Source organism: Lycorma delicatula, chromosome 11 (genome assembly GCF_047948215.1).
Source record: "Lycorma delicatula isolate Av1 chromosome 11, ASM4794821v1, whole genome shotgun sequence".
Taxonomy (NCBI): Eukaryota; Metazoa; Arthropoda; class Insecta; order Hemiptera; family Fulgoridae; genus Lycorma; species Lycorma delicatula.
The window spans coordinates 37643107-37670172 of NC_134465.1; the positions used below are offsets into that span (position 1 = coordinate 37643107).

Below are 27066 nucleotides of genomic sequence, written 5' to 3' on the forward strand. Positions count from 1 at the left end.
ATTTTAATAATAAAAATGTAATTCAGACTAGGGGTTTAACCAAGATTCAAAAGGTCATTCTGCTACTTAAGTAATATTACTTATAAAATAGAACAATAAGTAATGTGCAAAAAATTATTAAAAAAAAAACTGATGAAAATTTGTTAAGAAATTAAAATATTTAAAAGAAAGAGAGGAAAGGTGGAAAGAAGATAGGGGAACTAAATGTAAATTAGCAGCGTATGACATTACCACATAGGTCACATTATTGAATTTACCCTAACTATTTTATAAGGTCAAGAAAAAGTCAAAAGTGGAATCCATAAACTCCTACACATCCAGTGCTTTTTTCACCCAAAAATTACTGTAAATATCACTGATGAAAAAATAGAGCATCTATCAATTATGAAATTGTAAGAATGAGCTTAGATAGTAATTACTGACTGAAGATTAATATTGATGTCATTCCAATTGATTTCAATCGGTAAATAGATTTTTTTTTTAAATTATATGTGCATAAGTTAATGAAATAATAATTGAAAAATATGTCAGGAATTAAATATTAAAACAAACTAATCTAGGAGCCAACACGATAACCACTACATAAATGCCAATCCCAAGTGCTTTATTTATATATATTTGAAATCATTTACACATAACCATTTTATTAATTCAAGAAGAATGTAGATATAATATTATCTGTTACTACATATTTATCTTACCAGAATAAAACAAAAAATCGACTTTTTTATATTAGTTATTAATATTCTATTCATTCTGATCAAGGGAACACTTCCAAAGAATTGTCTGAATCTAATTTTGGCTTCTGATATCAGCTTCATAATTTTTGCATACTAATGAATATAGCTTCAGGTTTGACTTTTCTTATATTTAATGACATCTAATACAATTTTTCAAAGAAAAATTTGTGTGAAACAGTTTCTTGTTTCATTATAATCGTAACCGATACGACCAGTTTTTACAATTTTCAAGTATTGTTTTTTTAATGTAACAAAATCGCATAAAAATTTCATTTTTACAACTCAACTTGCTGCAAAGGAGGAAATTCACAAATCACTTGAAAATTAAGATTGACATATTTTCAGGATTTGTTAACAGTCATTTATTTCAAATAAATTAAACATTAACTTTTTTCCTTTACACGTCAAGATAGCTTGTATACAATTTTATTTTTTAAGTGTATTAAATAATTAAATTATTGAGACGTACTATAGATAGATAATGAGTGAATAAGGAATTAAGGAGTGATTAAGGAATTCTGGGAACTTTCATCGCACAATGGGTGTTTGTATGTAATATTCATTGTAGTCACAAATCCTATCTTAGTTGACTCAGTAAAATTAGATATCAAATTAGGAAACAATTAAGGGTCACTAACATTTTTTATTATTTATTAGACTCTGCAGAATCTTAGAAGTTGTCACATCAAATGCTTGTGTTGGAAAAAAGTCGGTGGTCCTTAATTATATCCTAACTAAAAATCTAATTTCACTGTACTGTCAACAGTCGACTACGATACAATTTGTGACTGCAATTATAATATTATAAACTCATTGTGCAATGAAATTCCACAGAATTCAATTCTCAAAGCACTTGTTACCTATCTACACCTTAATAATTTAAGTACCTCACTCCTTTAAATAGAAAATGCATGTTTTCTAAGTAAATATTACTGCTATAAATTTATTTTTAAATGTTTTTTTAAATTTATTTAGGTTGAGTATGTGCACATGTATAGATTAATTTAAACCAGATTATAGATTATTTTAACATTTAATATTATAAAGAGCCTATTTAATCAAGAAATAATAAATCTTGATTAAAGTGAAGAAAAAAGTAATTATACAATGTGATGACAATTTCCCTTTAACCCTCTTAAATTTCTAAATGCTGAAGATAAAAATTTTTAGTTTTTACAGCATTTATTAAATCTTAAAAAACTATATTTCTTAATGAGATTTTAAAATTCATTTTTAAGAGTTTTTCAATATTCAATCTCCCCAATTTTGGGGGGTCTGTAAGTCAGAGAAGGACTAGATACTTCAAATGTAACAATAGGGCATTTGATGCATTTTTTTTTTACGACATTAAAAGAGAACATGTAAACTGGAACTCAATAAATATTCTGACAATTAAAAATCATAGCTGGTCCAATGAAGTAACACTAATTACTGTAGTTTTAAAAATGTAAACGTTAAACTAATAAATTATTATACAAATTACTTCCTGATGTTTCCAGCATTGTTTAGAAAGTTTTGATAATTAGCTTTTTCATGTTAGTTATCAAGTGATTTTTAGTTAAAAGTTTCGTTTTATCATTTTATAACAAAATTATCAACAGGTTAATTCAACACTCCAAACAATGCTGGAAACTTTAGGTAGTATATCGATACTAAGTCGTTTCCTTTTTTAAAATCCACAGTAAGCAGTGTTACTTCAAATGATTTATCAAGCTGCATCTTTTTTTGTCTTTAAAATAGAGTTTTAAAAAATGTGTCGTTAGCTCGGTCTTTACATTTACATCTTTCATTCTCCTCCATATTGAGTAAAAACACAGTTATTATGGCCTAAAAGTTGCACAATGGTTTCATCTTCAACCATTAAAAATTTACAGTAGCCGCCACTTAATGGCAAACTTGGATGATCAGCTAGCATGTCACTGCTGTACTGTTCTCTGAAACCTTGGCACATCATGATTACTATCATGATTATTATGATTAGTAGCATAAACATGATATGACTGTTGTTTACAAATGATGTATTTTTGTGCGTTTCCAGTAACAGAAAGTGACATCATGATTCACATACAAAGCTATTATTTATATTTGATTTGTTTTTCTTTAGCTTTTTTATGAGTACAAAGTTCTGCCTCTCAATACCAGTTCTTTTGGCGTGTCATGTATTTTGTTACACAGTCGATTAAAGTACAATACGATATTTTATAAAATGTTTTTATCATAGTTTACAGTTCAAACTTTTTAAAATAGTTCGTTCACATGCGAATAGTTGTGGTTGAATTTAAGATTGTTGGGAAAGGTAAAAGATTTTGACGTGCAAAATTGTAAACAAATTGTTTGATTTCATGAAGAAAGAATTTTTGGCTGTAGGAAAATTGACAAATGACAAGCATTTATTCGCTGTACAGAAGTGTGAAGAGAAACTGCAGCTGTTCGAGGCACTTCTAGGACTCGAGTTCAAAGCCTAAGAAAAGAAAAAATACAACTTCTTCGATCCGAGGGCCCAGAATATTCATTCAACACCATGAAAAAGAAACATTTCAAACCAGTTACTGGACTAAATGATTTTAATAAAGGCATGGTTAAATGAAATGTGAATGTATTTCACTCAAAAATAGGAGGAGAGTTGCCAACAGTTAACAAACTCTGTAAAGAATTGAAAATTAAAATTAATTTTAAAAGCAGTGAAACTAGTTTAAGAATTTTGAAAATATTATGTTTTAAGCAGTGCAAAACAGAAAACAAAAGGAAAATTTTAGTTGAAAAACACGATATTAGGCAGAAAAGAATTTCATATCTGTAGGCGATTGATCTTAGAAAATGTAACTGGGCGATCGTATACTTAGATGAATCCTATGTTTCATAATCTCATTCAACAAAATCTTGGACTGAGAACAGTGGTGCAGGACTTCATTTACCAATAACTAAAAGTCAACGCTTAATTATAATTCTCGCCGGAGGTGAAACAGGTTTTATTCAAAATGCAATGTGAACTTGGACAACCAAATCAAAAAGTGGCGTATAACCATAATGATGGCATATAAGTACCAAAAATTATTTGAAATAAGCAGAAAAATTAGTGCCTCACCTTTCTCCTGAGTCTGTAGTAGCTATTGACAATGATCTGCATCATAACACCCTTTCTGAAAAACTTCGAGGGTCATCAAGCAACAAGACAAGACTGTTTGGCTACAGAAACATCATTTTCCATTTTTGTCCCAAACACTTAAACCACAATCGTATAAACTAATTATATTGAACAAAGCAGCAGAAAATGATACCGATTTGACAAATTGTTGGAAAGAATTGGGCATCCAGTTCTGCGGCTTCCATTTTACCATCCTGATTCAAATGCAATCAAGATTGTATGTCAGAGATAAAGCGATATGTTGTGAGCCACACAACACAAAGTTTAAGATGTCAGAAGTGTGAAGATAAAATGAATTTGATGAGCAACAAACACTGGAAACCTTACTGTGAAAGGTTTCACAGTGGTTTTTACTGTGAAAAGGTTAAAAAAAAATCGAAGGTGAATACTGGGGCCAAGAATATTAATAGATTCTCTGACAGAATCTTTCATTGTCTCTTTAGTGACAATTACTGATGATAGTCAGACAGCAAGGAAAGTGTTCTAGCTGAGAAATTAAACAGATAATTCATTTTCCAAAGTAATTAAAGTAACAGAATAATACTAATTAGTAACAGATAATACTTTGTCTCTGTTTTTACATTTTACAATGTACAGTACAGAATCAGCCAACTGTATTTCATTTCAAAATTGTTGCATTCATCTGTTAAAAATAGAACAATTATTGGTAAGAGGGATTACTAAGAGTGAGGAACATGTTTTTATGTTGGATAGTAATCATCACCACTCCAAGTCTGGCGTTACTTGGCAGACTGTAAGTAGAGTTAAGGGATTTTTTGAACAAAAGGTATTTTTCTACTAATGCAAGAAAAAATGAAATCTTAATCATTAATTTGTAAATTGCATTACAGATTACAACGTGTAAGTGGGTCTTATGAAATGATAGATGGCGATCTGAATGATTAAGAAATTTGCTCTGAATGGAAAAAATCAAACAGAACTCAATATTATATATTTTATAATATATTATATATTTTATATATAATATTATATATTATATATATTATATATTTTGATCAAATTAAAATTAATTTGATCAAAATATAAAAACAAATCTCAATTTAAAATATGCAGATTTTAAAGAAAATCTGAAAATACCTGAGATGAATAGTGACGATTTCCTGGATGACGGTGGGAAACCCTTGTAAATTTTTTTATAGATATCATATCAAGTGTGTAACATTAATTGTCCTAGATAATTCATTACCATGATATACAGCGTGCACTAGTTTTCATATTCCATTGTAAACAGCACTGTCTCAAAAACAAAGTCACTTATTTTGAAGATCGATTATCATAACAAAATAGAGCTATACATTTATATCAATATAACTTTCATTTTTATTTCATTCAGAACATATCGGAAGAATAAAATAATGACCGAGTAAGAAAATATTGCGATTTTTGTTTAATAACTACAAAAAGATTACAAAATTTTCACACAGGCACATAAACAATACATTTTTTAAAAAAATTAAAATTGAGAACATTAAACAGTAGTAAATATTGTGTGGGTGTGCGCGCGCTCGCTCGCACATTGCCAAACAAAGAAACATGGAATTAAATGTAAATGATGAAGTGTATAAAATAAACAAGTTACAAAACATATAAGATAAACACAACTGTAAAATATACATACTCACATGATGAAAGTTCATAGCATGATGTAATCCAATATTTAACGATAAAATTACAATGAAATGATAATTAAACTCATATAATATATAAAATTTTAAATTTAAGTTTAATTATTCTGGTTAAAGTATCTGATACAACTCTCCACAGTCGAACTGGACATCCTCTTTTTTTCTCATTCATTGCAGAGCGCTTGACACCAGAATCCTTGACACCAGTTTCCACAATATTAAAGGTCATTTTATTATTCAAATACTTAATTAAAGAAGTCTGCCATAATGACAAAACATGTGTTAATTTGAAGGTTTTCCTGCAATTAATCGGATGTAATCGTCATTCTTAAAAAAGAGAATCGACAAAATCAATAACCTAACATGGATAACTGATTCCTGGTACATAGAATTACAATACTATCAAAAAAAGTACTGTTCCAAGTTCAAATATTTCAAATTTAGTTCAAATTAATGATCAGATTATGAACACTAATTTATTAATACACGAGCACAAATTTTCAAAACCTTTCACAAAATCTATTTAAATTGATGTAGCGAATACTAAGAATTAACGGTTCAAAAAATTAACATGCTAGAAATTATAAATTTTACAATTAAAATTAATAGAAAAGTACTGAAATTTAAATAAACTACTTACCAAATGGTGCCCAATCACACCAGTAACTATTTGAACCATTGATACCAGGTGGTGGCGTTAACTCTGAACAATTACGATTTAGAGTAGTTTTAACAACACTTATCGTTTTTCTAGTAGCATGGTAACTCATGTATGCTAGAAAGGTTAATATCCAAACACTACTTCTATACCTAAAACACAGACACAAGAAATAAAATTCATATATTTAAAAATAAAATTAAAGGAATTATTAGCATTTTACTATTTAATGTATTGTAATTCAGACTATTAATTACAAAAAAGTTAAATATTCATTAACTGTTACTTCTAAGTTAATATATGTCTTGAACAGCATAAAAAAATGTTATAGTACTTCATAATTAATAGAACTTTTTCCTTCAAACAACTTTTGAAGCTATTTATTACCACCTCTTCAGTGGAGGCTGTTTAATATAATTAAGAATTTTATAATAAGGTTGATAAAAATTGTAATTTTTAAAAAAACTTCAATAAAAAGAGCACTTGCACTTCATCAAACGTAGAAATTTCAACGATTTTTTTTTAATTTTTATTTTGTAGTGGAATTTTTCTTGTATTATAGCTTATTTCACAAGATTTAAAATCTCTTTTACAAAACAAATACATGCTTACATACACATACAGTACAAAGATATTTTTTCATATTCTTGTTACCATTATTACTGCACTCAATTGTGTTCTCTGCAATTGCAAACTAGCAGTGTACCACATCTTTATGGACTGTCTGTTATGCAGCATTTTATTGGAAATTTAAAATTGGGGCTAACATCGGAAAAACTTTAGATAATGATGTGGCTATGTTATCCAAAGTCTTACTATTTCCTATATGAGAACATTGCGGCGTTCCAACCAATAAAGGACAAAACTCCAACACAAGGAAAGAAATGCTGCCTCTGTCAATAAAAATTGCCAAACATATTTACAGTCGGCACTTTCCACCTCGGCAAGAGCATTTAACATGCAATCCTCGGTGCCAACCCCTTTCATGAAGCCATTCTGGCCTCGATTTAAAAGCGAGTTCATATCGATGCTTTCCCAAAGCCGTTCCACAACCACCCTTTCAAGCAACTTGGCTGATGGGTCAATAACTGCTGACCTCACTCGGATCCTTTCCTGATTTTAAGAGCACCCTCCCCAAAGCCATCTTCTAACACATCGGAAAGCAACTCCAGCTTAGGGACCCCCAAGAACAGTCTGCCAAGCGGCTCTCTTATAAAACAGGCAGCAGATGATAGAAAATATCCAGGTCAAGTTGGTCATTCCCCGGTGCCTTTCTCAGTGCCATTTGAGAAACTACTCGGACTATATCTATGGGTTCCACAGCCCGTACGCCAGGGAATGGTGTCTCACCCGCCCTAACGCCGACTTCTGCTTCACCTTCTGGAGCATCTGGAAACAGAGTATCCAGGAACGCCTGGTAAGTCGCCACAGATTTTACAGTGCATTCACGACCACCAAACCTGCATCGGACACTGGACAGCACGTGCAATGGCTTTGGCCGGTAACATGACTTTGCGAGCCTGTGAGGGGCTGTGCTGCAACTCGCGCATGAAGTCTTGCCAAAACTTAAATTTGGTCTCCTTGATGCCATGAACGTACTCATTATGGGCGCGCCGGTAGATCCGCAGTCACTCAGCGCGCACTTCATCAACGATAATCCCCGTTAGGGGGCGACGCTGGTATCTTCTCCTAGCGGATCTAACTCTTGCGCGCAGCACGCTAAGGTCAGAGAACCACCACTTTTTCCTGGGTTTCCGCCTGCGTTTAACAGACGGCTCTTCGGAAGCAGCGGTCATGATGGCTCCAGGCACTCTCCGATCAGCGGACTGACCACTACTTAAGGGTCCGTTCATTGGCCGAGGCCGCCGTAGGATCCCAACGCAGCCAGTCTTGATGGCCTGGCCGAAATGTTCAGCCATCAATTATACCTCCTCTCTGTGCTCCATGCGCCATTCCAATCACTGTAATGCAGCCGCACACTCCCGCCGCTGCCAGTGCTGATCCGGGCCCCGTAGGTTATAGCGACCCGAATCTGGAGCTCTTGGACCGCCACTGTAAGCGATCTCATAGGTTATAAGCCTATGATCGCTCACACTGGTCTCGGACCAGACCGTCCAACTACTTGTACTCCTAAGCAGATCGCCCGTCACCAAGGTGACGTCGATGTATAACTTTCCCCCAGTTCGGAAGAGAAATTCGGCGGTTGTTCTGCCTCGTTAAGAAAGTAGAGGTTCCTAGCTTCAACGGACTGTGTGAAACCAGCGCCTCTCGGGTCAGTTAGTGGTGAACTCCAGGCGTAAGGCTTGGCGTTAGCGTCCAGAGCAACCAGCACTCCGATGTCCGGAGACCGTCCAGAATCCGTCCCAACTTCGCCAACAAGTCATCGATACTCCATCCAAGCTGGAAGTATCCCGACACCAGTAAAACATCGAGCGTACCCCTCGTGACTCGCACGACGGTGAATTCCTCATCAGAAAACTGAGGCATTCAGAAGACACCCAACGAGACAGAGCCGATTACGATCGCAGAGAGCGGCCGTTCCTTACGAGAATGAATAACACCAACCCCACGGAAGCCGACCACCCTATCCCCGACAGTGTACGGCTTCTGGACCAAGAGGACCTCGAGGTCGTACTCCTCATATTTGTTCTATTCATTTGTTTTGTTCTATTCGTTTTATTTACGATCTCAAGACAGTATTCAGTTTGGTTCCATACTTTATGCTGGTGAAAAGACTTAGCAGCTATGGTAAGCAGGTAATAATTTTATATCAGAGGTGCTGCTTACTATCGGTTCATACCTTTTCAACCGTAAACAATAGTCAAAATTTCGTTTTTCAACAAGAATACACGTGCAAAATTTACACCCACAATTTATGATGTAGAACGTAGTGTCTCATGGAAGTGTTTTCTCAATTCCTTGGTTAATTTTGTTGTTTATTATGTCCTGCCTCAAAATCTCGAGCCATTAACTATAACCCAATTCACAGCACAACTGTGTCTATATCTACAGATAATTATTAAAAAGGAAATCGTGTGGTGGTAGCAGCTCAAAAAATTATTCATCGGAAGATGGATTGTAAGCATCTAACTTTAAATACGAATAAAACCGTTCCACTGTCCTTTTCAGGTAGATGCAACATTGTTGATCGCGTGGATATAATTCCCATTGATGGTGGTGATAATATTTGTTGCCCACAAAGCAAAATTTCTGCTTATCAAACCGTACCCTTTTACTCTAAAGTGCAGTGATAAAATGAATTATCATAATTAAATATTTATTACGCTTAGATATATGCTCGCACAAAGTATGCCATCATCTCTTGGAGCTCCCTCAAAAAGTCAAAATGTTTTAAAATATAAAAATGGGCTATCAGATCATTATCTGGCATTCATAAGTACGAATCGTGTTGACCTGTTTTAAACATGTTTAACTTATACTTGTGCTTATATTTACTAATGAGCAATCTTTCTTTCCTTAAAAGAACGGTCACTTATTCTTAAAAAATTAACAATATCCACCTTTACCAAACCAGATGACAGAACTTTCTTTTTCCTGTTTAGCCTCCGGTAACTACCGTTTAGATAATTCTTCAGAGGATGATATGTAATGTATGAGTGTAAATGAAGTGTCTTGAACATTCTCAGTTCGACCATTCCTGAGATGTGTGGTTAATTGAAACCCAACCACCAAAGAACACCGGTATCCACGATCTAGTATTCAAATCTGTGTAAAAATAACTGGCTTTACTAGGACTTGAACGCTGGAACTCTCGACTTCCAAATCAGCTGATTTGGGAAGACGCGTTCACCACTAGACCAACCCGGTGGGTCAGACGACAGAACTGTTTACATTTAACTTTACACATTACTTTATGCTTCAATACTTCGAAGCTTTAAGCTTATAAATTTATTACTCTTTTTTTGTCATTCGACTTTCCCAGATAGCAATATAATGCTGCCATAGCTATAAAAGGAAAGTATATAGATTGATAAAAAAAATATTGTCAAGTTTTGGGTCTTAAGACGTTTAAAAAAGATTTTACAAAAAAAATTATATTTAAATAAATTACAAATAATCTGCGAAAAAAATGTTATTTACAATGCTCCCAAGTCCAAAAAAAATGTATTTTTGTCAAACGGACGTTTAAGCGTATATAGAAATGGATATCTAGATACATATGTTGGCTTGTATTTGGACTTCTATTTATGGACTCTGCAAACCGATTTTCTTCAAACTTAGTAAATAGGTATTATCTTTGGGGGAAAAGAATGTATTAAAATTTTGTAAAAATTGGGAAGAGATGGGGGTGTTTTGGCAGAAATAGAATTTCAAAACTTTACTTGGGCACTTAAGAAAAAACGTTTTTGTACAATAGTTGAAATTTTTTCTATCAAGATCACAAATCACCTTTATTTAATATTCACCCCCTCTCAAAAAAATAATATATACTTTTTTTTTTAGGTATACTTGTTTCATAAAAGGAATTAATGTGAGTTTTTGCATTTACATTTTCTATATCAATAGGCCTTCAAATCACTATAAAAATCTTTTTCTCATCTTTTTCCCACTCTAATTGTCTATGGTAAAAAAATATTTTTTTAATTCTTACAATTTGTTTTACAAATTTATCTTAAATTTAAATCTATCTCGCAAGTTACCCATCGCATTTGAAATGTAAAAATCTTAATTTTTTGATAGCCCTTACTCTTTAGTATTCATTGAAAAATAAAAATTAGGTAAAATTTTAACCGCTTACTAGAAAATTACAAATTCGTTTCTTTTGAATTATTACTGTCTTTGCATTTTTTAAACAATTTTAAAAAGTTTTTTTTATCATCACTTAGGGATCACTTTTTTAAATTAAATATCCGAATGCTTTTCCTTGATTATGGAAGTCGCAGAAAATGAAAAAAATATATATATTTTCACACTTACAGATTTTTAATGCTCAAAACGTATTTCGTTAAACAAGAAAATCACTAAAAATAACTTAATACCCTTTCCCTGCTGGGGGAAAGCTCCCAAATCGAAAAAAAAAACGTTTTAGAATTGAATTTTATTTATTTAAAATCAATCTTAGTGAATACCGTAATCATTAAAAAAAGCCCCCTTATGCTCATTAGCCAAGATATCTATTGGTTTGACTCCGGCTATATCACAGACTGCCTCCCGCGAGACTGTTCTATAACCGCCTATAACAGCCAGCAAGAGGAGTCGCTGGGCCCAAAGCAAAATATCCGCGTCAACACCTAAAGTATATAGCATAACAGCTTCACTGACATCTTTGTAAAGGATATGCATGGTAGGGTAATTCAACCCCCAATCGGTATGAATGACTCTACGGACTCCATAAAAAGTATCAGCGGCCATTTTTTCTACATACTGTAGATGTTTCTTGAACCGAAAATTCTAGTCAAGGATAACAACCAGGTACTTTTGAGTCGTAACGAACCGAATGAGGAGACCAGCCATCCAAACCCGGATTCGTCGGGAAGCAGCCAATCGGTCCTTAAGCAACATCATTGTGGTTTCCTCTGAGCTGAAAATCACCTTATGTTGGAGACTCCACAGCCGGAGTGTCTCATAAGCATGAGCGACTCGGAACTCAACTTCGTTACGCGAATCCCCTTCAATCAGTAGCAGCGCGTCGTGAGCATAAGCGACGATACGACAACCACATCTGATGCATGAGTTCCAAAACAGCTTAACATGATTGAACTGAAAATACTTTACGGGGTAACTAAAATTTTTTTTTTTTTAATGAATCGCATAACTCGACCGTCGTAGCCAGGATATGTAATTCCCAGCGGCTTTTTTAATAAATTCCTGAACCGTGTTAAAAATCTTCCCAGCAATTTATTTAAAATGCAATTAAAAGGAAACAAAATTAATCTGTCGATGAATTTTTAGATATTAATTTAAAAACAAAAAAAATCGTAAATTTTCTTCATCCCTTTCAACGTGTACGTAAATATATGCTCAAAACAATTATCAATAGCGGTTTCTGAATTGTCACTTATTCTGTAATAATTTTTATATTTAATGTATTTTTATTATTTTTTTCCTGTTTAGTTTCCAGGAATCACCGTTAGGTATTACTTCGGAGGATAAATCAGATGATATGTATGAGTGTAAGTGAAGTGTAGTCTTTTACAGTTTCAGGTCGACCATTTCTAAGATGTGAGATTAATTGAAACCCAACCACCAAAGAACACCGGTATCCGCGATCTAGTATTCAAATCCGTATAAAACTAACTGCCTTTAATAAGGTTTGAATGTTGGAACTCTCGACTTCGAAATCCGCTGATTTGCGAAGACGCGTTCACCACTAGACCAACCCGGTGGGTTATATTTAATGAAAATACGATAACATTATTTTACTATCTTGTATTTAAATAGTAAATATGGACTTTAAACGCATCTAGTTTTTAATTTTAATTTTATAATTGACGCGATCTATATAATGCACTATTATGTTCCGATCAGAATAAAGATTTATTCACATATATACCTTAAAAAATCGTTCCGATTTTCTGAGGGAGTTCTAAGAAACGATTCAAACAGGAAAAAGAATACCGTAATATGAAATTATATTCCACGTTTAGGTAAAACAATCATTTAATAATGACGATAAGCTTATCGTTTTATTACGACGCTTCAAAGCAAAACAATTACATTTGATTTTGTCGCAAATTAAATAGATTTCATCATTCCAAGAGAATTTATAAAGACGCAAAAATATCACTACTGTACGGGCAATAGAAATACGATCGTTATCGTTAGCAGGAATTCTATCTGTGCGATTAGCAGCGGTACCTCTGAATGTGAAGCACAACTCGACGGATTTAAAGACAGACGGTTACAACCCATCCGATGAATAGTAACACTTTTTGTAATACTAACGTAGTAGTATTTTAAATAATCATCTTTGGATGTAGGTATTCGAAAAAATGAACGGTTCAGGCGTTTTAAGCAGTTCATGAACGAGAGCAAAGGCAGAGAAAACTTCCTGTGGTACTCCGTGCTCTATATTCTGAATCGAAAACGAAAATATTTTACATGACGCGCACACACATTGTTTCAGTGCGAGTGTAACATCGTACATAAAAAAAAGTTCATCGCCATCGTTTAGGATATGAATGTCGCAATCGGTGAAGTCGTTACCGATTAATTTATTAAATTAATTTGTATACTCCTGAATTAATTGTTTTCATTAATTCGTAAATGAACTCATATTTTTTTTAAAGTAACACACCGATCTACTTTCCTGATAACTTGAAATTGTTTAATGTACATAACATTACACAATATATATTTTATCGCTAGGTGTGTTTTCTATGTCTTGTATGTGTACGTAAGTGTGGGTGTGTAAGCCGCTAAAGTGTGCTAGATAAGTTATCGTGTCGATTTTTTCATACGGTCATCGGGTGTCGTACGTATAAACGAGAAGGTGTAAAGTACGCGTGACAAGATACGTTATCCGTAAAATCGTGTCATAAGACAACCCGAATATAAATGATCCTTTTCATTTGAAGTCGTTCAATAAAATCGGATTACAAAATTATTCGTCGGTAAATTAGGTCGTCAAGAAAGTATTATAAGAAAAACGATGTCCAATTTCAATTCCTCTGCAACACAAAAAAAAAGTGAAGAATTCTTCCGACGAAAAGTCAGTAACAAAATTAATTTTGTCAAAAAGAGAAAACGGACAGTGTTGATACGGTGACCCCGGCCTGTCGGCTGTAGCCCAATATTATCGCATAAAATAAAGGTGGCCGACCTCCGCTTATTTTCACGATTATTTTCAGAACTTGCTCCGTTCGAACGTATATCTGATCGTCATCGTGCTGCCGTATTTCTCTCCAAAGAATCGCAACGGTTATTTTCGAACACCCTTTCGAAGTCGCATCTGTTAACCACAGCTCCCTCGATCGAAGACATCCACCGTTTCTGCGGTAGCCCTCTAAATCTAAATCCGGTTTCCTTCTGAAGATCGGCTTCAGAAAATAAAAAAAAAGCCGAAAGAGCAGTTTTATTTTTTAAAGATAACGACAGAATAAAATAAGGTTCGATCGTGCAAATAATAGATTTCGATAAATCATAAATAGAATAAAAATTGAAGTTCGATAATTACGTTTAAAAAATTATTTTAATCGGACGGTATTATTTTACTTACACGATATTACAACGATATAACGCGTCGGAAACATGTAGATGTACTACACAGCATTTAAGCGGAAGGATCAAGGAAAACGCTCGGTAGGAACGAAAAAATAATACAAATATTTATAAAATAAAAAATAAGCCGCTAAATTGCATGTTAATCTACGAAAATAATAAGCATAACAAATAGTAAAGCGGATAGAAGATAATAAATAAAATCGCTGAAAAAAAAAAAACGTTTTAATGGAACCCGTTAAAGGAAGTTGCAGATAATTCTGTGCTTTTTCGTTTAAATCTACATTATGTAATAACTCGTCGATAATAACAACGGTTTAATTAAAATCTGTTCGTTGTATTTTTAAAAAAAATCGATCAGCGATTAATTAAAACCGGAAACGGAAGCGTTCTCGTAAGCCGAATCGAGTTACACGAAACAGCGCTGTTATTAGTTTCCGTAAACTCGGAATATCGTTACTTTTTTTGGAACTATTTTTACTATTTATTTTTTATAGTTCGTTCATAAATATTATGCGAAAGATTTATTAATCACAAACAAAAAAAATAAATAAATCTACTGACGCTAAAACTTTATTAAACAGATTTCAACAGTTTCGGTAATTCTAAAATAAAAGGTACAAAATCTGAGATAAAAATAATAAACGCAGAAAAATTGCGTATTCTCTTTTTTCCAGTCGACGATGGATGATAAGAGAGAGAAAAAAGTAATAATTTTTCCCTACAGACAAAAAAATAAAAATTATTAATTTAAAATAAAAATATTTCGACAAACCAATTCGATTCATTCCAATGAAAAAACGCGTACAAAATTTTGAAATTAATTCGAAATCAGAGCATTCAAAAGATATCAGACATTCCATTACAACATCATAACAATTAACATAAATATTACACATTTAAATGACTTTATCATGAGATAAAATATATATATATATATATAAATATATCAATAATTTAATCGAAAGATAGGCGTCTATTAAAAAGACAATTAATGCAATCCATAATGCCGTTAGCCGACTGATTAAAGAGATTATGATAAAAATAAATAAAAAGATTTTCTATTACAAAAATATTACTCTACACATGAGCTTTTTTTAAAAAAAAAACCAAGAATTTTGAACGAATATATTTTTTTAAATTAACGTCTTTATTACAACAATTTTATGGTATACAGATTTAATTTATTTACGGTAGTAGAATTTACACCGTTATTATTATTTCAAACAATCATTATTATTTTTTTATTAACAACTACCTCAAACGTTTACATGTTCCATTTATTAATTTTACAAGACTTTATCGCGTTAAGGCTTTTTTGGTTCTTTCACACTGTAATTCTACGAAACATATTTATTTATTTTTCGTACGGAGTATCACACCTACATGCTCTATATATAATTTTGTACGGTTAACGATAAAAAATCCAGTAACACAAACTTAAATAAATAAATGATGTTTCATTCGAATCAGTACACGATAATATGATATACAAATCGTGTCAAGAAAAAGTAGATATGCTGATTTGAGAATATAAAAAAATTTAGATTTGATTAAGGAGATCAGTGACGTCAGAGTACACAAAATTAATTAGAAAAAATAGAACAGAAAATTGAAGTCTAGTAACACGTAGAAAACTGTAAATATATGAAAATAACAAGAAAGCATAAAATATGCGAAGCTAATAAACAACCGATCGATCTAAAAAAAATCGCTTTCGGCACGCCGGAATGTGCGGAGGTAGATTTCACCGGTGCTAAGTAGGAGATAAAAAAGATTTCCACCTTAAAGTTAAGAAAAACTTCAAATTTACTCGATACGACAATGGTTGCATGTGAAAAAAAATTTCACATGTTTCAGACAAAAGTTTCAGGTAATATTTAGACGATTACCGACCACTTTAAACCGATTCGATACTGCGCCTATTACGGGAGGTATGATTTTTTTTTGTCTTCGAAACCCTATTTTTCCATCCCCTGGGCCAATGGTTGATGATGTCAAAAACCTTTACTTAAATACGTTTTAGGACCTTATCCAAACAAAAGTAGGAACTTTAAAGGAATTCGATATTTTACTTAATAAGAAAGTTACAACGATATTTTGTTTTTTTCGAACCCCCCCCCCCCCCCGTTTCAGTCCCGATGGTCCGATTTTGCCCATTAACGATCTCGACTGAGATTTTGAGTCGTTATATTTTATGTATCAATTTGAAAGTGATTGGCGCAAAATTACGGCAGTTATCGTGTCCACAAGAAAGTGAAAAATATGTATTTATTTATTTATGAGTAATATATTCATTCCCGGAATGGGTCACGGCCAAGGTTGTCGCAGATGAATGCCTTCTGTTAATTCGTGGTTAACTCACGACCGCAGCTAAAAGATCGAACGCAGAAGGTTTTGTCAACCGCACAGGGCTGAATGGACATTCAAAATTTAACCCCCGTATTAAGTACAAAGGCAATGTAATCAGCCGAGTTCGAGTTCATAAGTACGTAGGTGTTCCGTTTGATGAGAAGTTGCTGCTTAGCAACTACTTTAGGCAAGTAGCAGCGGACGCCGTCTCTGTGATGCACAAGCTTAGAAGGATTGCTCGGAAAGATTACGGACTGTCGGGCCGTCATTTGTACATGGTGTCTTCGAGAGTATGACCTCTTACGCGGCGTCAATTTGGGCGGGTAGGTTGGAAAGAAATCGAGCACTTACACTTAAGCGATATTTAAAAATATACTTTACGTATCATTTTTTCTCGATGTCTATCTGTTTTTGTTGAAGAATATTTCACAAAAAAAATTAATTAATTAATAAAAAATAATGGTCAAATTAAGAATTTAATAAAAAAGTTTAATTTATGCAGAAGAGTTTTTCATTTTCACATCGTACAACGAAAAGTCCAGGATGGAAGACCTAATTTTTAAGAGGATGAAAAAAATACATATATGTATAAAAATATTAAAAGAGCTACTAACGTTTAAAATCGGGATAAATTTTTAGCTGATTTTCTTCGACTGATGTAATTTAATGCGAAACGTACGCGGATATAGGGGCGGTGTATTACTGTGCACTCGCGTGCGCGAGATAGATGATAGGACGGGTAGAACAGTTACATAGTCATTCCTTTACGAAAACATCTCGTATAGCACCGTATACTTACGTAGTATAAAGTACACTGTCACAACCCACCGGGTTGGTCTAGTGGTTAACGCGTCTTCCCAAATCAGCTGATTTGGAAGTCGAGAGTTACAGCGTTCAAGTCCTAAGTAAAGCCAGTTATATTTACACGGATTTCAATACTAGATCGTGGATACCGGTGTTCTTTGGTGGTTGGGTTTCAATTAACCATACATCTCAGGAATGGTCGAACTGAAAATGTACAAGACTACACTTCATTTACACTCATACATATCATCCTCTGAAGAATTATCTAAACGGTATCGGAGGCTAAACAGGAAAAAGAAAAAAAAGTACATTGTCACAGTTGTTCAGGACGGTTAATAGCGTGGTAAGCCAGTCGTCAGCCTACATGCACAGCAATACGCCGCCCGCTATACCGAATACAACTCAGCGCATTTATTATCGACATTTGTAAATAAATAATCAATATAACCGCCGTAGAAATCAAATTTTATAAACAAGAAATAAAACTATATAACAATGAAGTGCAACGGATAAAAAAACGGCCTTGATACAAAATAAATTATGTAACGATGTTAGATACGCATTTAGAAAATAATCTCTGTTTAATTCGCCGAATGAATGTTTATCATTAATTATATAAAAAGAAATATTTATCCCAATGATAAAGGAAAAATAACATCGATATCGTATTGCACATTCTTTTAGGTCGATGTATTCACTAAGATTAATCGTAAATTAATTTAACATGACGATGCATCACAGGGCTGCAAAACCACTAATAATTCGTTCCGTTAAGTACATAAATTACACAGCGATAATTAACGTTGTAAAGACCGTACTTCGACAATTAAAATTGCAGCTAACAATAAGATAAATAAAAGTTGTATAAAAATATTTTCTTAAACCTTTCATCGTTATCCAAAAATAACCCCCCTCCCTTGATTTCTGATCCAAAAATAAAATGATTCGGTACCAAAATTATCGGGACACAAATTATGAAGCGAAATTAATGGCTTTGTTTGATTTTCGACTCGGAAAACTAAGTAAATTAAAAAATATTAAGTTCTAAACCTGTAAACAAAAATTTTACTTAAAATTTAGAACTAAATGACTCCCGATCGCCATCAGTAGACAAAGGAAAAAGTATAATTATAGAAAAAAAAATTAAAATCGATTTTTTTTAGAAATAACTGAAAAAAGAATAAATTTTAATTCATTTAGTTTTCTCCCTCTGACTACCGATGAAAATCGTTTAACAATCGAAATATCACCTGGTTGAAGATTTTAAGATTTTTAAAAAATTTTGTTAACCGTTTCTTGTTTTCCAATTTAATTCGAAACCGTAAAGCAACCGATTTCTTTATTTCTATCCGAGAAAAGTGTCAAAGTGTAAAAAAAAGTGGAGTCGAAGAAAGCTATTTTTATTTTAGGCTTGATGTAAATTTATTTTGTAAAATTGCCGGTATGTAACTCGGCGTTAGAATTTAGAGAACATTTAGTTGTGAGAAAATAGTTTAAGAAAACCTCTGTAAATTGAAACCGCAATAAGACGGAACACATATTTATTAAAACGCACTGTCATCGAATTCGCATCGATCCGATTACTTCCGGCGACAGGTCAGTCGACCTGCACTCAACCAGCTTACAAATTTAACAAATCTTTATTTAGTATTACAATTTTTTCGACACGTTTAAAAAACGATACAGCTATATGAATTTAGAAAGCCTGAAAAAAAATCGTTAGCTTAATCTGAACCGTTATTATGAAAATTAAGGACTAATAAAAACAAACATGAAAAATTATTTTAAAGGATATTTTTCAATTTTAAAAACTTAAAACCCGATCGCTAGATCTGTCGGCACCGACCCGATGTTCTTCTGTCAGCTCTCTCGGCGAAGTATGATGTAATTTCGGATGCTTCTGAGATTTAACACAATTTACTAAAAGATTTACTGCCTGATGATAGTAAAGTTAAAATGACGGTAAACTTTCTGCAGGTGCAGCGAAAGGTTGCTCCGTTCCGCGGAGATGCAGTGTTCTTGCAGATCACTGAGGCTGAGGTGCGTCAAGCTATCTGTAGATTAGGTAAAGGTAAGACTCCAGCCTTTGATGGAATAACGGCGGAGCTTCTTGTTCGCTCGGTTGTGGTTAGTGTGAGAGTTGTCACACGTATACTTAATAAATTGTTGTTTGGAGGATACTTCACTGCGTGTTGGAGAGGTAGAGTTTCGAGCTGCTCATGCTTGTGATACATTCCAACCCAGATGATTTTCAACCCAGAGAAAAACATAATGATGTTGCTTAAGGGCCGGTTGGCTGCTTCCCGACGAATCCGGGTTTGGATGGCTGGTCTCCCCACTCGGTACGTTACAGCTCAAAATTACCTGGGTGTTATCCTTGATGAGAATTTCTGGTTCAAGGAACATCTACGGTGCATGACAAAAGAGTCCGGTGATGCTTTTTATGGAAACCGTAAAGTCATTCATCCTAATTGGGAGTAGAATTACCGTACCGTGCGTATTCTTTACAAAAGTGTCAGCGAAGCTATTATGCTGCGACTGTCTGGGCTCACCGCAGTACAACATTACTCTAGGCATGGGACGAATCTCCCGTCATTCGGATGTGTTCCGCGCAACGGAAGGTACTCGTCGCATCGAACACTTTTAGGGAAAACTATAACAAAGTTACTCTTTCATTTTATTTTTGATTCCTACTTTAAGAGATCATTATTCATCGTAAGAATTTAAAGATAATAAACATTAATTCTTTTTTGTATGCCCTGTATTATGAATCTATCTCAATAATGTAGGTTATTTTATTAAAATATTCGTTCAGAAAAACTATTAATAATATCGAGCATACATTTATTAATTACAAAGAAAATCTTAATATATCTGAATGGTTTTTATTGCTTAACGTTCAATTATGGACGACGGTAAAACCGGAAAGAAAAAGTAAACGGCACGTTCTTTAGAAAATTAACTTTTTAGACGATCTGAAAATCATTCTCAGAAAACTCCTTAACTCTGGATCGGTCGAGCCGATCTATCCGGGGTCGGGGAAAACAACATCCACCGATCCCGTACACAGTTTTATCGTCGAGGAGAGGCACCGTCTTGTCGCCAGATAAAATTCTTTGATCCGTCTTACACTCGAGGAGAGAGCCGTGAACGCGGCATTCCAAATAAGCAAATCGTGTTACGATTGCTGCAGCGAAAAAGAAAGACCGTAAACTTGCCGTGAGCGGATGAAGTACGGAATGAATAAAGTTTAAAATAAACTGGAAAAAAAAATTAGCGGGCCGATGTTATAAAATAAAGAACCAGATCGACAGAAACTATAATATTAATCTACCTGGGAGTAAATGAAAGCGTAAAGGGAAAAATAACCTAACGAGATCGAATAAAGATTACCGTACAAAAATGAAATCCGAGATCGTAGGAAAGGCGGAAATATAAAGGAAGAGACACACTAATAAAATCGGGTAACGGATGAAACGGAATGACTGAATAAATTTAACTTGTACGGTTTAAAAATTCTGATGTAAACAAGTAAAATAAATCCTTAGGCCGTACCGTTTGAAAAAACGGAACGCATTTAGAGTCGGAAACATAAAAGTACGGTAAACCCCGACGTTTTTCACTTACTTAATAAAATCACTCGGCCGCTTTTGTAAAAGGAGAAAAAAATCTTAAGAAATCTTTAGCCGGAGAAATTCATATTTCTTATTTTCACGATCCGATAATGTCGTCCGAGTTACCGACAAAATAAATATTGAAATCTTAAACGTCGGAGAAAATCTGTCAAAACAGGAATACACAGGAGTTACAACAGCGCTCTGAAATCTATATTTTGAATTTTATAAAAATTCTATTCTACATTTAATTCCTTTTTAATTCGATGACAAAGCAAGAATAATAAAATATAATACCTAAAGCGCTAATTTTAGCGCTTTAAATTAAGTGTGCAATAAAAACGCTCTAGACACTTTGAAGAAGATTCTTCTGATCGATAAATATAAGTACAGAAACTTAAATTTATATACGCATAAATCAAATAAATCTTTTATTCTGATCGATATATAATAAATAATTGATGCTGAAGATCACATCAGCAACGAATAGACTAAGAAGAACCGCGGTAAAACCAACACAAATACAACACAATTAATTAGAAAATAAAAACTAAATACGATTAGATTATTTAAAATATAATACATACGAAATAGTAATAAGATAAAATGAAGATGCTCAATATGAAAAATAATTACAAAAAAAAACGAAATCAAAATCCGGAAGGGGTAAATGAAATTATTTATCACGTATTTATGTACTTATGTGCTGGAGGCATGCAGAAAACTCAGGGTTTTTTTTGTAATTTTTAATCGGTATTATTTAAAATCGGCAGATTAATACTATTTCTATAAAAAAAATCGTATAATTGTATTTCAAATAAACCGGTGGAAAGACGTTTTTAAAAGGTTCGGTAATTTATTTAAAATATCAATAGAAGAATAATAACAGGGTTCCCACCGAAATTTAAGAATCGTTTTTCCTGACCGATTTAATAAAAATTTCCTGACTAAAGATATGCTGTTTGTTGCTGTTTACTCCGCAGAATAGATAGATATTTTATTTTTTGCAGCCGCCGCAATCACCGTAGCTGCCCGACTTCGCCTTTTTTATTATTTATTATTACATTCATTTTTAAAGTTTATCTTTTAATTGCTTTTTTTTAAAATATAAATTTAAACTTAGGCTATTTTTTGAGATAAATTGTTTCAGTAGTACATTGAAAACAGCAAAAAAAAAGTTAAAAATTTAACAAGTTTTTCGCATAAAAATGAACATCATGTTAACTAAAATTAATACAGAATAAGAAATAAAAACTAACCAGAGCGTTTTTTAAAAAAATAATTGGTTCGTACATAAGATCGCAAAAATTTTTTAAAAAGACTACAATATTTTGCAAAATAAACAAAAAAACACTATTTAATAACTTAGTTCGCATAAGGATTCTAAGACACACAAATTTCAATTTAACAAAGTAGCACAGGCAATTTGTCATCAAAATAGGCTGTATTTGAAAATCCTTACCTACCGATTGATCTTTTGTCCATGCGTTAGGGATGATGAGGGAAGCTTAACTCCTGATTTTAAGCATCCCCCGTCCCTAAGATTTTTGAAAAACTCGAAATACTCGAAAAGTTTTTGAAATGCGTTTTTCTCTGAATCTACGCATTTTAGAGAAATGTTTTACAAACAAAAAATGTAGAGGACATTCTCCTCTACGATTAATGTCTTTGAAGTTATGCCGTATAATTTGAAATTGAAATACTAGATGGCGCTGAAGTTGTAAAAACGTTGTAAACGACTAGACCGGTTTCGAACACGTGCCCAATTCACAACATTTTCACACTTTCACAAGCTACAGCTCCAAAACAGAAAGTCGTACAAGAAAAGTTGTCTGTTTTATTTTTTGTTGAGATTAACAACTTTTCCAAATGCAATACGGACGAAAAACAATTTTTTCCGGTGAAAAAACCGAAAAAACACGTTTTTTACTATTTCAGCGCCACCTAGTATTTCAATTTCAAATTATACGGCATAACTTCAAAGACATTAATTGAAGAGGAGAATGTCCTCTACATTTTTTGTTTGTAAAACTTTTCTCTAAAATGCATAGATTCAGAGAAAAACGCATTTCAAAAATCTATGGGAGGGGGATGTTAAAAATCTGGAGTTGAGCTTCCCTCATCACCCCTAACATATGGAAAAAACATCAATCGGTAGGTAAGGATTTTCAAATAAAAATACAAATTGACTGTACTAAAGAATATATGTATGACCACGACTTAAAGGAAAACTAAAATCACTGAGTAAAAGTAATACAAATAAGAACACTAGAACGGAACACCTTATTTTGCACAGAAAACAATCGTTAACATTTACTTGAAAAATATGTTTTAATTATTTAGAGAATGCTACACTAATTATGGTGCAAGATCAATATTAATGAAATAAGAGCATTTAATAGCTCGCTCCGGGCTGGAATTTTAACGCTATACAACCACCAGGAAACAATTTTAAAAGTTGCACCGATATTTTCACTTAAAGATAACTTTATTTTACACAACAATGAGAACCCACATAATCTCCGCATTAGAAACATTGTCTTTATAATAAAAAGAAGTAATGGTGATGTCATTTGTGTAAATGAAGTCGAGGATTCAAATGTATAATTTGCTGCTCAAATGCTATTACTCTGACTAGAATATCCGGGTAAAGAACACAGAGATGTATCACGACTACCGTTCTCACAACTTTTGATCAAAGTTTTAATCTGACGAATGTTACCACTGGGAGATGAAAATGTTTACAGTGAAGGCTCAGAATTCCTTATCGTAATTATTTTATTATGCTGCTTTCCTTTACTGTGCGAAGTCACGGCCTTTCGGCCAACATTGCTTAGTTCAAAATGTTTTTTACACATATCTCTCTTCTCACCCGACTGAATTTTGGGTGTAAGTTTATATCTAACCAATGGTCATTAAACAATCTTTTTAGATGCCATTTAAAAGCAATTAATTACCTAAAATACAAAAAAATTCAGGTGGTTTGAGAGAAATTCCAAGAAAACGGATAACAACCTTTAAATTTTTCAACGGTAACTTTTTATTTAAATTTCACCAGTGAAAAAAGTAAAGGCAGTTTGGAAAATGTATGCAGTTTTAATATAAAAGAACAGGACATGTTAATGGCTGCTTGATGCAACATTAACATGGTGCATCAAGCAGCAATTTTGTAGTTGCAATGTGCTACTTACCGATGCCGAGAATATCAAATATATTTTTTCATTATTTCAAAAATATTTTATTACTAATAACATAATCTTAATTCGGCAACAAAAATGCGATTTTCTGAAATTTTTTGCAATTTTTCCTGACTGACTATATTTATTTACTTTTTTCTCTCTGTGGGAACAATGAATAGGAGCTAGGAAAAAAATCTTTGTTGTCCGGTTTGATAGAGATGGATATTGCCATTTTTTTTTAAAGAATACACGATTATTCATTTTAGCAAAGACTGCATTGTTCACTAACATAAACGCACTGATAAAATTGCCTTTTTTTAACTTCCTAAATATCGGCCTACGTATAAATAAATAACAACGACCGTATGAAGATATCGCTCCGTTATGCTTTAATATAGAACGCGTCATATTTTACGAATCACCTTTTGTTGCAGTAATTACTGAGTTAATCACGTTCTGTAAGATACAGTTATATGGTTTCCGCGTATTCAATTTAAATAAAAAATAATTCTATTTAAGCATTTCTTTTATCGAACTCAGACAAACTGTTTTTTTCCGATATCAAAAATCAGATATACAAAAACAAAATACTCAATAAAATCGAGATAATTTTTAGTATCAAGCACTACCAAAAAAAAAAAAATTATATATATATATGTGTTTCATATTTTCATTATATTAGAAGTTCATATATTAGGCAACAAATGGGATATAGCATAATGCAAGAAAAAAATTTAAAAACACTAGCGAAGTATTCTGTATAAAATAATGATAAAATTAAAAATTCTTAAATATAATTTTCTATAGTTACTGCTATTATAATAGCAGATTTGGGTTTTTAAATAAAACAGGACGAGGCGTACATTTAATGCTCTTAAGGAATTTCATACACGAAAGAAAGACGTTCTTCTGCCTACTCTCTCGACCCGGCAAAGTGTACTGACTGACTGGACAAAAATATTGCGCACTCTCTTGAATGTTTTACTGCCATATGATTATGTGGAGAGTGAGTGTCAGTATTATCTGCGTTTTAGGCGTGAAGTCGCTTCTTTTCGTTCGAGTATAGCATCTTTGGATATAGCTGGTTGTTTGCAGTTTTGCAAGGCATAAGGCTCCTGGGTATGACTCCTTGTTCGCTCGTCGGGCGTAAGCGTAGGTACAATAACGAAGGTTCTGAATGGAATGCTTTTTGTTGGCTATTTTCAATTTTTGTTGGAAAAGATGTGTGATTAAATGATTAAAGACGCGAGCTTCTTTTTAAAAGTGGTGACAAGGATACTACTGTGAGTTCGTCGTGCATGCAGCGGCGTTTCGACGGCGGTTAATGGAAGATGGTGAATTTCACGCGGGATTCCGCGATGGAGCTGATTGGAAGTAGGCGTTCATTCTCCTCTCCCCGGTAGACCAGACCGGAGTCCGTACATTTGCACTCATGTATGAGTTTAATGTTAGCCGGGTTTATTAAGGTCTAAATTTCATTGCGATCAACACTTTAGTGGGAAGTTGTTTATGACTCAGTTCCTTTCAGGGCATAACGCATTTCGGAATAGGCTGGCTCGATTTGGCTTGACTGACTCGGGTCAGTGTTCTCGATGTTTAGTAGCAGATGATGCATATCACGTGCTGTACGTTCGTTCAAAATATAAGTTTAAGCGTGCAGAGGTGGTTAGGAAGCTTGAGGGTATTGGGGTTCAAGTCTGGTTTTGCGGGCTAACTGGAAAGATAGAAATGAGTGGCACATTGTTGAAAGATTTTTAAGGTTTTTGGCGCTCAGAAGGATTGCAGAGGATGTTTAGTGTAGAATAGTAGCTTATGGACCCGTTTGGATGCTTTTCTACCACAGTAGGCACATTCAGAAATTTTGCCTTTTTGTTGTTTGGTATGTTAGCGGGTTGATTTATAGGTAATTTTGGATGCTTTTGTATGGTAGTTCAAAATTCCAATGTTGCAAGCAATTTTTGAGGGTAGAGATTAACATTTTGTTATAGCTCAATTTGTAAATTTTTATAAACAATCAGTTTTTTGATTCAGTTTAGATGAGTTTGAAAAATATCTTTTGTTAGTTGATGGGCTTCAACACCGATGGAAATTTCTTTTGAGGCATTTGCATCAGTGCTATCTTCATGACTGAAATATGTAATCAGGTATTAAGGATCTAGAAGATGCCTTCTAGTAAAGATTATTTGGGCTAAGAACAGGGGTGGTGTGGCAAACGAGATCACAAGGTGGCGTCTTCCTCTATGGGGTCAGGTTGGATGGTTGTACAACAAATAATATTCAATTAATTTTCATTAAATGTTTCAAGAACTGATATAGAAGCATCGTAAAGATTTGTTTTGCTTATTAAAATTGTAACTTGTAACTCTTCATTAATTAAAAAAATGGATGTAATAATGGCAGTCATTGACAAACATCAATAGTCATTTTAGTAGTCGTTACAAAGTATAAAATATAATTAAAAAACTGTATTTATGATAAACATCTTTTAATTTTTACATGACAGTTGAATAAGCATCCCAAAAATAGTGGCATGAGCAGCTGTGAAGGTTCTTATTTATGTACACAGAACATTAATGGATCATTCTTTTACACGATACATGCAATACAGGACACGTCTAAACTCTATATATTTTATACTTCCAAAACAATAAATAAATATAAACTTGCAGTAGTATATTAAAAGATATTCATTAAATCCAAATCCTGAATACGTATCTCACCACAGAAAACTTCAGATCAAGATACCC

At 33.2% G+C, this 27066-nt stretch overlaps 1 protein-coding gene across 4 annotated transcripts in view; it reads right to left on the minus strand.

Moving 5' to 3' along the window:
* MFS16 (major facilitator superfamily transporter 16) overlaps positions 1-27066 on the minus strand; it is a 119235-nt gene that overhangs the window by 90160 nt on the left and 2009 nt on the right. For all 4 annotated transcript variants that reach the window (XM_075378337.1, XM_075378339.1, XM_075378338.1 and 1 more), the window contains exon 2: positions 6172-6341. In XM_075378337.1, the coding sequence (XP_075234452.1) occupies positions 6172-6341 (170 nt within the window). The remainder of the gene's footprint in view (positions 1-6171; positions 6342-27066) is intronic.